The following is a 13,537-nucleotide window of genomic DNA, read 5'->3' as shown; positions in this document are numbered from 1 at the left end:
TTAAATACTTCAAAAGATTTTAACATACTGGAAAAGGCATTCTTCAACAGAATTTTAACAAATGTTACAAGAACATTCTTTTTTAAAAGTGGAAATAAGGCGTGTCAGTCAGATGTCATCAAAATTAGTACATGACAAAAGTTTTGGTTAAGGAAAGCCTATGTATAACAACAGTAGCAGAAGACATTTATATTTTCAGTTAGCTAAAAATAACAAATTTAAGACTTCATGTGCATATTTTGATACTGTATGTTTTGGGGAAAATAAAGTTCAAAAGTGGATTTTTTTAAAAAGAAAATGTAGAATTTTTATTGTTTTACTTTTCGCTAGATAATTAAACATGTTGAACGGAACACTTTGCTTTCTCCCTTTTTAATGCACAGAAGAGAAATACACTGGCATGCCTCAAACTATTCTATGTGCACCTACATGATTTCACAACTCTTCAAAATAATGAAATAAAATAGATAGCCTTGTGTATAAATAACTTACATCCACAAAGGTGCTATAACAGATTGTCCACTCCTACAGTGTTTTTGTATCCAACAAAGTTGATACACAATATATAAATACTCAAGTCCAATATTAAAAACTCAGGCACTTGACTAACTTTAATAAAATTTCTCAAACTATTATCAATGTATCTAAAGTGCATATATATATATATATCTATATTTAAGAAAGATTATTCTCAATAACATCTCTATAAAAATAAGTTTGATGGTTTGGTCCATCTAACTTTACTACTGGGAGTAAGAACTTTCAACATTTTTATATATATAATCAGGCTTATTCTACCTTTCTTTCAACAAGACACTAACAGAATCAAAAAGGAGCTAGTGAGGTACTAACATGTGATGATTCATCCAGTGGTTCCGGTCACAATGTATTCCATGAGGAGGTACCCATGTCACTGGAATTGGGCAGTATGATTTATTCTTCCTTCCCTGATGTGGATAACCAAATGGAACAGGAGGTGGGTAGTGACTCGGATGGCCATTCCCTCGGTACATCCCTGTTTTTTTTCTGGGCAGAGGATGCCACACTGGAAGAGGGGGGAATATCAGTTCTGAAATCTGGTACACAGGGCTTGGGGCTACAGTCACTGAACTGGGTTTCACTTCCTTGTTGGTTTCTTCATCTGAAGAAGAGGGTCCTGAATGATAATCAGAGGTAACCTTATCAAGTGCCCGAGTAACTTTCTTGGAGATCTCATCTTTGTTTTCATCCTCATGTTCAAAGCTGGTAACACTGAAGGCATTGTTTTTCTCTCCATATCGGCAACACACCTCACATGGGTCCGTCCACCCAGAGAGTGAGCTCCTTGGGCAAGCCCAGGTCACTGTACAAGATGCAGCTGTTCTCACAAGCTTTCAGGACATCAGGATCAACTCTCTGAAATTTATTGACACGAATGCATCTGTAGGCCTGTCCTTTTGATGGTTTTTCAGGATACCAATGATTTTTATACTTTTCTTGAAGTATTAAAGTCAATTTCTCAGCAAATCTTTCAACTGCCTCTTTTTTCAACTTACCATGTTTTCGAACTAGCCTTGTGAAAAAGAAGACAACAGCAGCAATTTCATTCTTCATCTTATCCGCTGCCGCCGCCGCCACAGAGTGGGCGACTAGGCGGGCGACTAGGACAGTCTCAGCCGGGAACCGAAGGTGCCACGTCCACGAGCCCGCGCTCTGTGACTGGGAGCGCGGTGAACCTCCTCTGGGACGTGCTAGCGACTCCCGCATCGTTGGACGGCCGAGCACGCACCGAGAGGGCAGGAGGGCTGACGGGCGAACGCGCTGTTACTGTAAAGATTTAATGCCTTGGAAACCTTGAGGGTTTCCAAGTTCTCCTTTGTCCTAAAGCGATTAAGGTTGATGTAAGTTAGAGTCAACAGTTTTTATATATTAACTTAAAATGCTTAACATTTTGAGGGTATTTTAAGATTTGCAGGACTTTTCCCAAGTGGACAAACCTTTCTACCAGCACTGTGCAAGGGTTCTGATTTCTCCACATCCTTACAGATAGTATTATGTTGCCATGAGTCCAACAACAACTAATGTGTGACAGAAGAAATGTTGCCCTGTACCGTCCTTATGCTCTTTAGGCTGTTCAAGGCCATTGATTTGGGCATTGTGTCATTTCATCTCAGGAAGGGTCTCTACCATTTGTACTTGCCACAATCATGATATCTTTTCTTCCCATAACCCTAAGCCCATCATTGTTGTTAAGCTGGAATTGACTCATAGCTGACCCTCCCTCCAATGGGTTTTCAAGGATGAATTGCATGGTGGGACATTGAACATCTTTCTTCTGAGGAGCTACTGATGACTTCAACCAGAAAGGTGAATGAGCACTGCTTAGAGGGTTAGGAGCACACTTGCTCTGAACTAGGCTACCAGAGCTGCTTTTGTAGAGGATAATTTTTCCTGATGACATGTCCAAGGTAAGGGAGATGGAATCTCACTTGTCTTACCTTCTGAAGAACATTTCATCTAAGATTGTTATTCTAGCAGTCTTACTGAATATGGTTGGTATATTCAGTATTCATTGCTAGTAGTATAATTCAAATGCAGAAATTTTGCTAATTTTTTCCACAATCTTTGGCATACATGTGAGGTCATTGAAAGGATCATGACTTGAGTCAGGCTCATCTTAGACATCATAGAGATGTCCATGCTTTTTAACGCTTTAAAGAGAACTAAAGAGATCTTTTGTTGTAGATTTTCTTAGTATGGTATGTTGCTTGATTTTTTTTCACTACTCCTTTCTAATGCTGAATGTTGATCCAAATAGAATGAAATTATTGACCCCTTGACTTTCTTAACCATTTACTGTGACATTGTTAGTGGGTCACATGTGTTTTCATTTTCATTTTCTTTATGTTCAGGTGTAATCTGTACTGCAGGCTATATTATACAATCTTTGATGAATAAGTGCTCTAAGCTATCTTCATTATCTGTAATAAGTTTGTCTTCTGTGTATCAAAGTTGTTAATGCGTCAGTCTGTTAAAAATTATTTGAATGAATGTTTATAGGAAAATTGGTTTCCATTTAAAACAGATTTTTGTTTTACAGTAGTAATTCCCGTCATTCAATTTGGCCAGGATGTAAGTTAATCTCATCAATGTATACTCTTCCATCTTCTTTCTTACAGTTTTCATTTTCTTTCATCCTTCTATCACTTCCTACCTTCTGAGCTTTCTCTCTGGGCAGATACTGCCATTTTGATCTTACGTTATTGTTACAAGGAGTGAGTACCTCCTAGATGTTTTTGTTAACCTTGTAACCATATCTATTGTTTGGCTTAAAGTTGAGCTACAAGAGTGGGTTTAGTTAAATGTTCAAGTAAAATTAATAAGGCCATAGTTTCAGGGTTTCACAATCTCTATTAGACTAGAATCATAGAACGGGTCAGAACTGATGTATTCTCTACAGCACCTAAGAAGAAAAGGTACAAATCTGGCAAAAACTTTAAAAGAGTGGGTGAAAGAGTAATGCAGTATATTGATAACTTTTTTCTCTCTTTACATTATTTGCTTCCAGTTTGAATTTTTCATTATGTGACTTGTATCAAGTATGTTAACTTATCATTTCCAGGTTTCCATGGATCTCAATAGTGCCAGCACCGTTGTTCTTCGGGTCTTAACACAGGCCACCAGTCAGGATACTGCTGTGCTAAAACCTGCTGAGGAACAGTTGAAACAGTGGGAGACACAACCAGGTTTCTATTCAGTGTTGCTTGTAAGTTGTTATGAAAGAATTTATTTTTAATAAAAGGGTATACTGTTACTTTAGTTGTAAAAACCTAGTTTTGTTGATGATGTATAGTAATGAAATTGGTCCAGATTTTTGACTTCTGCTGCCATTATTAATTCAGAACATGTTTTCTAGAGGGTGCTTAAGAAATTATTTGTTGCTGAATGAATAAATAAATTGAGAAGCATCTGCTGTTAGGATTTTCTGTTTTTAACATGTTATTGCTGACCTTAGGGCTAATGATGATACATTTTAGTGCCATGTCTTCTGATTATTTTATATTGCCACATTGTCTGCATTAGCATACTATAGCTTTCAGGTCAAGTATAGAGAATATACTTAATGGATTTAATTTTAATAGAGGTTTGGTTTTTTATTTCCTTTTCTCATCTAGAATTTTTGTTTTCATTAGATGCCCTATCTTGAGTGTGTTGTGGGAAATAGTACAGGAATTTGATGAACAACATGTGCCTAAATTTTTTGGGGGGGGTTCATGTTAATAAAAAAAAATACTTTATCAGTGCCAGAATGGTGAAAGTGTTACAATAGTCAGTGTTGTGTTCTGCTGTGCGTAGGGTCACCTTGAAGTAAGAACTGACTTCGGTAACTCCTACCAGCAATAAATAGATAAATCATTTTAATACTCTTTTATTTCCCAGTACACTCATTACCTACAATAATAGTGTATAATGTTTAGGAAAAATTTGAAAGCTTACATAATAATTGTACTTTTTCTCATTTTCCTTAGATTTTTTTTTTTGTGTGTGTAATTTGGGCTTGTTCAGCCATAATTGTAGTTTCCCACTACTGTAATGTGAGCAGAGGCTGCCTTTATTTGGATTAATACAGTGAATAAATTATTGAATAGTGCCCAAGTCTAACTTGCAATTATTTATATTGGATCTATCCTGTCTTTACATAATTTAAAAATATTTGGCTTAGTTGTTGTTGATTGCATCAAGTCGAGCATGACTCATAGCGACCTTATGAACAAAAGGCCTGAATGCTTTCTAGAACTATCGTCATTTCTCAAAGTTCTTAGTTTCCAGAGGCATGTGGTTTAGGCTTGAGTTTATGAAGAAAGTATTTTGAAATAGTTATTTTCACACTATTTATTAACAGTCCAGGGGCTTTGACTCCTTAGAATCTTTGTATATATGTTGTCTGTATATACCTTTATTAATTTATTAAACTTACGCATTATTTGTGTTTTGTTGTGGTGGGAGGGTTATGTTACTCATTTGCAGTATTATTAGGTTTGTTCTTTTCTAAATTGAATTTGTCCATTAAGGAAGTCTTAAAATGTACTGCAAATTATGATTTTCCACATACTTGCTACTAAGCTTAAACATTTACAGTACTGCTGAACAGGTTTTACATTGTTCTTTTTTATATGAATTTTTGTGCTATATATGCTTACAAAATAATAGTGATAAAATATAGAAAAATTAATGAAATTTAAAAATCCATATTTTATTGTGAGTATATTAATTTTACTTTTAGATATTACATGTTCATTCTAATAATTTTTTTGACAGAATATTTTCACAAACCACACTTTGGATATAAATGTAAGATGGCTTGCGGTTCTGTATTTTAAAAATGGGATTGACCGCTACTGGAGACGTGTAGCACCTCAGTGAGTATCCTCCTCATGCCCTGTTATCTTTTCTAAATTGAAGAAGATACAGAAAGATGCCTATTTTTGTTCATTGAAAAGAATGTGTTAACTCATGAGGAAGAAAAAGATTTTTCTCAGTTTATCTAGATTGTTTTTCTCCTTCATAGGGCTTTTATTTGGGGTAGTTTGTTTGATTTTTTTTTTTTTTTAAATTAGGGAGGTGATGGCATGTTGACCTTCTTGAAATGATTGCAGTAGCTCTCATAGGCACAGGAAGTGCTGAGTTAATTAGTCAATTAATTAATTAATTAGTCAAATTAGTCATTTGACAACTATGAGATTAAAGTTTTGAAAAAAGATCATTGAGAAGGAAACTATAGATCATTTTTACACTAATTGGAGGCTAATTCTTAAGTTTTTTCTAAGTTCTTACCACTCTGCAGTGCTGATGAAATACTGTAAATTTGTATTTTTAACTTCTTTTACTTCTCCCTTCTCTGTAGGTGATTAAGTGAATAGATATCTCTTAATGTATCTTTTAATAGTTACTCAGTACAGCGAAAAACAGGATAGACATGATGTTGGAATTTTAGAGAAAATAATGAATTTTGTAGAATAAGTCTTTATTCGTCAGTAGATGGCACTATTACTCTGCAAATTCTTATATTCATAGAACTTCTCTGAGGGGACAAAAACCAAGAATACCTTGTTTGAGTATATCAGATTGCATTTTATCTAAATAGGAGAAAATGGTACCTGGGGCACAGGGCTGTGAGGATCTCTCTGAAAGGACCAGATAGAGTAAGAATAGCACATCCCTTCACTGCCCTCGAGTAGAAAGCAGATAAAGAGACCATATCCCACCCACGTGGTACCTCTGTAGCCACACCAGCAGCAAGAGATTGATTTATTGTTGATTTACAGACTCACAGCTGTGGTACTGAGAAAGGGGCTTATTAGGGACGTAAGTTGGAGAGTAGAGGAGGCAAAGAATATCACCCAGTGTAAGTCCAAGTTTTAGCTCAAGTTCCAAAGCATAATTCCTCAAGTCAAAAAAAGGAAAAGGAGAGACTGACTTTTCAAAACTGGTCCAAATTGTATGGCTTCTGAGGCAGAGTGAACTTAGTGCCCGTCAGAGCCCACTTCCAGGATTTGAGGTTGGAGTATGCTCATTCATAGCTATCACTTGGATCTATGAGTGGAAGTAGGAGGAATACAACAATGGAGAAGCAGGCTGAGCTTGGACATGTTTCTTCATTGCTGCCGTCCTAGCATGCTCAGATTTGTGAATGAACAGGCAAGGCTTGTTCGTTTGAGGGACAGGGAGTTGTGAGGATTCCCTTGCTTGTTCACTTGGCCCAATAGAGGGGTTAGGGCTGTGCAAGCAGACTAGTAGGTCTGGGATTCAGGTCCTGAGCTTGCAGTTCATGCTTAATTGAATGTAGACACAGGTGGCTGGGGATGAGTTGACCAGAACCCAAACTGATGAAGAGAAGATAGTTCATGCTGTGAGCTGGTGTCAGTTACTACAACCTGATGGCTTGCTCTGGACTGCAGATTTAAAGTTGCCAAGTTGAGCAGAGGATGTTGTTGTTGTTTTGCAAAAAAAGAACATGCTTGTTGTTTCAGAGTACTGGTTTGATAGGGATAGGCTAATCAGAAATTGTCTGTTTAAAAGGAGGATATTAGAGGATGAGTCATGAAGTAGCTGGCTAACATGCTTTCACAAAGGTAGTTCTTCGTAAGTTGATTATAAGGGAGAAAACCCTTACACTGTACATGAATGGTATATAATGTAAATGAAATAATTATATAAATAAAAATTGAAAAAATGCATGTCAGAAGAGACTGAAAATTGCACTGGACTGTCAAGAAACTAAAACAAATAATAGATGTTGAAGTAAAAGAGATGAACAGAAGATTTTAAAAGGCAGCTTGGGAAGACAAAGTATTAAAATAGAATGTGCAAAGAGCTGGAGTTGGAGAACGAAAAGTGAAGAACTTGCTTGACATTCTTAAACTGAAAGAAAGGAAATTCAAGCCTCAAGTTGTAATACTGAAAAATGCTATAGGCACAATCTCGAATGATCCAGGAAGCATCAAAAGAAAATAGAGGGAATACACAGAGTCACTATACTTAAAAGAATTGGCTGACACTGAAACTTTCAGGAAGTAGTATATGATAGTCAGTGGTAATGATGAAAGATGTTCAAACTGCATTGAAGACATTGGCAAAAATTCAGGCCCCCTGAATTAATTGATGGTATACCAGTTAATATGTTTTAAGTAACAAATACAGCCCTTGCTAGGCTCAGTAGTCTGTGCCAGAAACTTTGGAAGACAGCTACCTGGCTAACTTTCTGGAAGAGATTCATATTTGTTCCCCTTCCAAGAAAAGTGATCCAACAGAATGTGGAAATTACCAAACAGTGTCAATAATATAGCATGCAAACCAAATCTTGATGAAGATCATCTAGAAATGGATAGAACAGTACATTGACAGAGAACTGCCAGAAGTTCACACTGGATTTAGAAAAGGCTTTTGGTCCAGTGGATATCATTGCTGATGTCAGATCTTAGCTAAAAGCAGAGAATACCAGAAGAATGTCTTTTTTCTGTTTATTGACTATGGAAAGGTATTTGACTGTGTGTATAACAACAAACTATGGTTAACATTGAAACAAATGGGAATTTAGAACATGTAAGTATGATTATGTGAAATCTGTATATACCTAGACCAAGAAGCTGTTGTCTGAACAGAGCAAGGGAACTCTGCATGCTTTAAAATAGGGAAATATGTATGTCTGGGCTGTATCCTTTCCCCACTCCTACTTAGTTTGTATGTTGAGCAAATAATTTGAGAAGCAAGAGTTTATGAAGAAGAGTGACATCAGGATTGGAGGAAGATGCAGCAATAACTTGCATTACACAGAGGACACAGTTTTGCTTACTGAGATGGTGGGTGGGGCGATCTTAGGCACTTGTTGAAGAACATCAAGGACTGCAGCTTTTGATATGGATTACATTTCAACATCAGGAAGGGAAAAATTCTCACCACTGGGCCAATAGGCAAGTATCATGATAGACGGTAAAAAGATTGAAAATTTCAACAATTTTGTGTTTGGAGGTTTGCAAAATCTGTTTTCTTTCTAAAATCCTGAAAAGCAGTGAAGTCACTTTAAAGACTAAGGTGCATCTAACTCAAGGCACAGTCTTTCCAGTCACTTGCTGTGCATATGAGAGCTGAACAGTGAATAAAGATGAAAAGAGTAGAATTGATGCATTTGAGTTGTGATGTTGTAGCAGAAGAGTGCTGAGTATCTTATGGGCTCCTAAACTGTCTTAGAGAAAGTGCAACTGGAGTGCTTCCTGGAGGCAAGGATGGTGAAGCTTTGTCTCACATACTTTGGACAACTTATTATGAGAGACTTTTCCTTGGAGAGGGACATCATGCTTGGAAAACTGAAAGTCACCAAAAGAGAAGAAGACCCTCAGTGAGTTGGATTGGTACTGTGTCTGTGACAAAGCACTCAAGTGTGTCAGAGATGATGAGGATGATACAAGGTAGGACAGGTTTAAGATGTGTTCTACATAGGGTCACTATGAGTCAATACTTTACTTGATGGCACTTGGCAATAATGCCTCTGTTATATTGGTACAATAAGTTGCAGCTAATTCAGTGGCACACAGCAGTAGCAGAAGCAAGAGAAACACAGCATATACGACTTCCCATGCAGCATACTGCCTCTGAAAATCCACTGAAGGGTCAGATGTTGAATTGGTTCTAACTCAGCAGTATATGACAACAGCAGCACTTGTAGTCTTTTGCTGTCTCTTTGTTATCCCCAGCATGTTATCTTTGTCCAAGGACTACTACCTTCTGAGAACACGTACAAAGTATAAAGTTTCAGTATCTTTGCTTCTAAGCAGCACCTTAGTTGTATTTCCTCCAAAGAATTGTTTGTTCTTTTGACAGTCTGTGGGATATTCACTAATTCTACCACCACCACCACAATCAGAAACATCAATTCTTTGGTCTGTCTTATTTACTGTAATTAATAATGAAAAAAATGCAGTTTTTGGTTGAGATAGAGTCTGAATTGAAAGTGGTGTAATGTTAACTACTAGGGAACATTGCTAAACACATGCTAAAAACAAAGTTCAGGTCTTTGTTTTATGTAATATGTACAGTTGACCCTAGAATAGCAGTACCATTGTGTCATTCCTCAAACGCCATCCCCTTTCTCCTCCATCTTGCCCCTCCCTTGTGCCCTAGAAAATACTCTATAACCTTTTACTCCTTAGAAATTGAACTACTGATATCTTGTTCACTAGAATCATACTGATAATATAAACAATAGGTTAACACATAAAAGCTACATTTCTAGTAAGAGATGAAAAAATCATTTCACAAAAAAGGTTCAAGTTTTCAGGCCTACCGATCTGGCTGCAGTAACAGTTTTAAGAATTTCCTTTTCTTGTTTTTTAATGATCCTTTGCTGGATTCATTAATTTTGAAGTAGTCCAATACTAAATAACCAAGATAATGTTTTTCACTGACATTATGGTGGGCTTTTTTTTTAATCTTTTTTTTTTTTATTAATTTTAATGAAAATTTACAGAGACTTTAGAAATCCATTCATTCATTGTTACACTGTTCTCCCTGCCCATCCCTCCCTCTGAGTACACTCTTTTCTTTGAAAAGTAAAAGAAATGTTCCCCCATTGTTTTACAATCCCTCCCCTCAGTCCACTCCTCTATGCAGGCTTCATTCTGGACTCTTGTCATGACAGCAATACCTTTTAAACAGTTTTTTTCCTCATCTGTTTCAATGCAGTATACATTATGTATCCCATCTTTCTCAGTCTCCCCCTAACCCCTGTGTCAGTCTTGTTTTACAGCAGTGGCACGATGCAGTATTTGTCCCTTTGTGACTGAAATATTTCACTCAGTATAATGTCCTCCAGGATCACCCATTTTGAATAATACTGCATGAGTTCCTTGTTTTTCAATGCAGTGTAGTTTTCCATTTTGTGAATATACCACAGCTTCTCTATCCATTTGTTTGTTAATGGACACTTAGGTTGTTTCCAACTCCTTGCTATTGTGAACAAAGCCGTGATAAATATGGGTGTGCAAATGTCTGCTTGGGTGGTAGTTATTGTCTCTTTGCGGCTGGGTCAAATGGTACCTCTATTTGCAACTTTTTGAGAAAGTGTCACACCACCCTCCACTGTGGTTACACCATTTTACACTTCCACCAACAGTGAATAAGGGTTCCAGTTTCTCTGCAACCTCACCAGCATTTGTTGCTTGCTGTTGTGTTAAATTTTGCTATTCTTACTGGGATGAGAAGATATTTCATAGTTGTTATGATTTGCATCTCTCTTAGAGCTAGGGATTTTGAACATTTCTTCATGTGCTTGTTGGCCATCTGAATGTCATCTCTGGTGAAGTATCTGTTCATATCCTGTGCCCATTTTTCAGTTGGATTGTTTGCCTTTATCTTGTTGTGGTGGACATAATGTTTTTAAGATTAGCTTTATTTCTTGTTGAAAATTGCATCAAGGAAAAATCATAGGTTAACCATAGTTTGCCTACTCTTTGAGATGTTGGTCTTGCAAATCTTGAATGACTAGGCTGTTTTTAAATCCTTGTTTTTCTTACATAGTGCTGTTGTGACACAAGTATCACAGGAGGTTGACTTGAAGAACAAACATTTAAAAAAATAAAGAACATTTAATTTTTCACAGTATAGAGGCTGACAGTTCAAATGAGAGTCTCAGCTATGCTGATTCCTTCTGTGAGCCTATCTTGCTTTCTGGTGTTTCCCAATGATCTTGACATCTTTAGTGTTTTCTCTGTCTTTTCTGCTTTCTTTATAACTCAGAAGTAATCAGGTTTAGGATCTTTTCTGCATAGATAAGATTTCTTTAACATAACAGGAAAAAGCCTATTGAAAAGGGCTAGGGTCTCAAACCATAACTGTTGGAGATACCATTCATTGCATACCATGCCTTAAAATTTGCTTACTACTTTTATAGCTGGTCTTGTTTAGATTTTTCATCTGACACCAGCTAGTCTATCATGTTGTTGTTGTCATATGCTATCAAGTTGCTTGTGACTCATAGTGACCCTATCTATCTACAACAGCCCTGAATCATCCTCTTTCCTGTGCCAACCTTACTGTCTCTGACATACCTGTCCTTATTACCTCAGCTACTGAATCAATCTATCTCATCAAGGGTCTTTCTCTCTTGTGCAGTCCCTCCATATTTCCAAGCATGATAGCCCTCTCCAAGGACTGGCCCCTTCTTGCAGTATGCTCAGACAAAGCCTCAGAATCCTTTCTTGCAAGGAGCAGCTAGGTTTCACCTTCTCTTGGATAAACCTGTTTGTTCTCCTTGCAATCCATGATATATTCAATACTCTTCTCCAGCATCGCAGCTCAAAGATGTCAGTTCTCTTTCTGTCATTGTCCAGCTTTTTGATGCATAGCAAGACATTGTGAAGACTATGGTCTGGATCAGGTAGGTGCATCTTAGTCTCCAGACTGATATCATTGCTATTCCGTACTCTAGAAAGGTTTTCGACAGCAGACTTTCCCAATGCAACTTGTCTTTTGATTTCCTCACTGCTGGTACCAAGAGTGTTGATTGTGGAGCCAAGCAAACTTAAGCTGTTAACAGTCTCAGTCTCTTCATCTATCATGATGCTACCAATTGGCCCAGTAGTGAGAATCTTTGTTTTCTTGATATTGAGCTTCAGTCCATACGTAAGGATGCGGTCCTTGACCTTCTGCAGCAGGCACTTCAGGTCCTCTTCAGTTTCAGCAAGCAGAGTTGTGACATCTGCATAATGTAGGTTGTTGATGAGTCTTCCTCTAATCCTGATGCCACTCTCCTCCTCATAGAGCCCAGCTTCCTGGATGATCTGTTCTACATAAAGATTGAAACAATACCATTCACAATAGCTAATCATAAGATTAAATACTTGGGAGTAAATCTAACCAGAAGCACAAAGAATCTCTTCAAAGAAATTTACAAAACATTACTACAGGAAACAGAAAGAGACTTGGAGAGGTGGAACGAAATCCCTTGCTCCTGCATAGGAAGATGCAATATTGTAAAAATGACAGTACTGGTAAAGGCAATTTATGTGTTCAATGCAATCCCAATTCCATTCTTCAACGAGATGGAAAAGGCAATCTCCAGTTTCATCTGGAATGGAAAGAGATCTCGAATAAGCAAAAGCACTCCTTAAAAAGAGAAACAAGGTAGGAGGCATTTCACTCCCTGATTTAAAATCCTACTATATTGCTGTGGTGGTCAAGACAATGTGGTACTGGTACAATGTCAGTCACATAGATCAATGGAATAGAATTGAGAATCCAGAAATCAGCCCATCTACCTATGGTCAACTGATTTTTGACAAGGAGATGAAATCAGATAAGTGAGGAAACAACAGCATTTTTAAGGAATGGTGTTGGCAAAATTGGAACGTTATCTGCAGAGATAGCAAGCAGGATCCACACCTCACTCCATACACAAAAACCAACTCAAAGTGGATTGTGGACCTAGGACTAAAACCAAGGACGATAAACTTCACTAGAGAAAAGCTTGGAAGAACTATAGAAGGCCTAGTCCCCAACATAAACAGTTTTCCAAGCATCCTGAAAAAACTACGAGGAGAGGATAAAATAGATGAATGGGACCTTTAAGAATGCAATCCCTGTGCACATCCAAAACCTTCTCCCAACAGGGTAAAAAGGAATGCCACAGAGTGGGAAAAAATATTTGGAAATGACATATCTGATAAGGGACTTATATGTAGAATTTATAAAATACTAAAGCACCACAACAGGATAAAGGTAAACAACCCAATTGAAAAATGGGCACAGGATAACAACAGACACTTCACCAAAAAAGATATTCAGATGGCAAACACATGAAGAAATGTTCAAAATTTCTAGCCCTGAGAGATGCAGATCAAAACAACTATGAGATATCATCTTACCTCAGTAAGAATAATAAAATGTAACAGAACAGCAAACAAGAAATGCTGGTGAAAAATCAATCTCCATAATAGTCTATGTGTTTCCTACTGCCAAAGGGGCCCTTTAGAGTAGTGAGAGAAGATCTTCACCCTGAAACCCA

The 13,537-nt window shown here is 37.3% G+C and overlaps 1 protein-coding gene and 1 pseudogene across 1 annotated transcript in view; one reads left to right on the top strand and one right to left on the bottom strand.

Annotated features, from left to right (window-relative positions):
• Nucleotides 1–836: 836 nt before the first annotated feature.
• Nucleotides 837–1,593, bottom strand: LOC102876750 (annotated as a pseudogene).
• A 2,014-nt stretch (nt 1,594–3,607) lies between these two features.
• Nucleotides 3,608–13,537, top strand: part of IPO11 (importin 11) — a 228,489-nt gene continuing 218,559 nt past the window's right edge. The window contains 2 exon segments of the mRNA XM_006891505.1: nt 3,608–3,745; nt 5,299–5,399. Coding sequence (XP_006891567.1) covers nt 3,608–3,745; nt 5,299–5,399 — 239 coding nt within the window.

The sequence above is a fragment of the Elephantulus edwardii genome, unplaced genomic scaffold (assembly GCF_000299155.1).
Source record: "Elephantulus edwardii isolate Elephantulus edwardi_28Jun2011 unplaced genomic scaffold, EleEdw1.0 scaffold00099, whole genome shotgun sequence".
Lineage (NCBI taxonomy): Eukaryota > Metazoa > Chordata > Mammalia > Macroscelidea > Macroscelididae > Elephantulus > Elephantulus edwardii.
The sequence above is the reverse complement of the archived record's forward strand: the minus strand, read 5'-3'. Positions and strand labels throughout refer to the sequence as shown.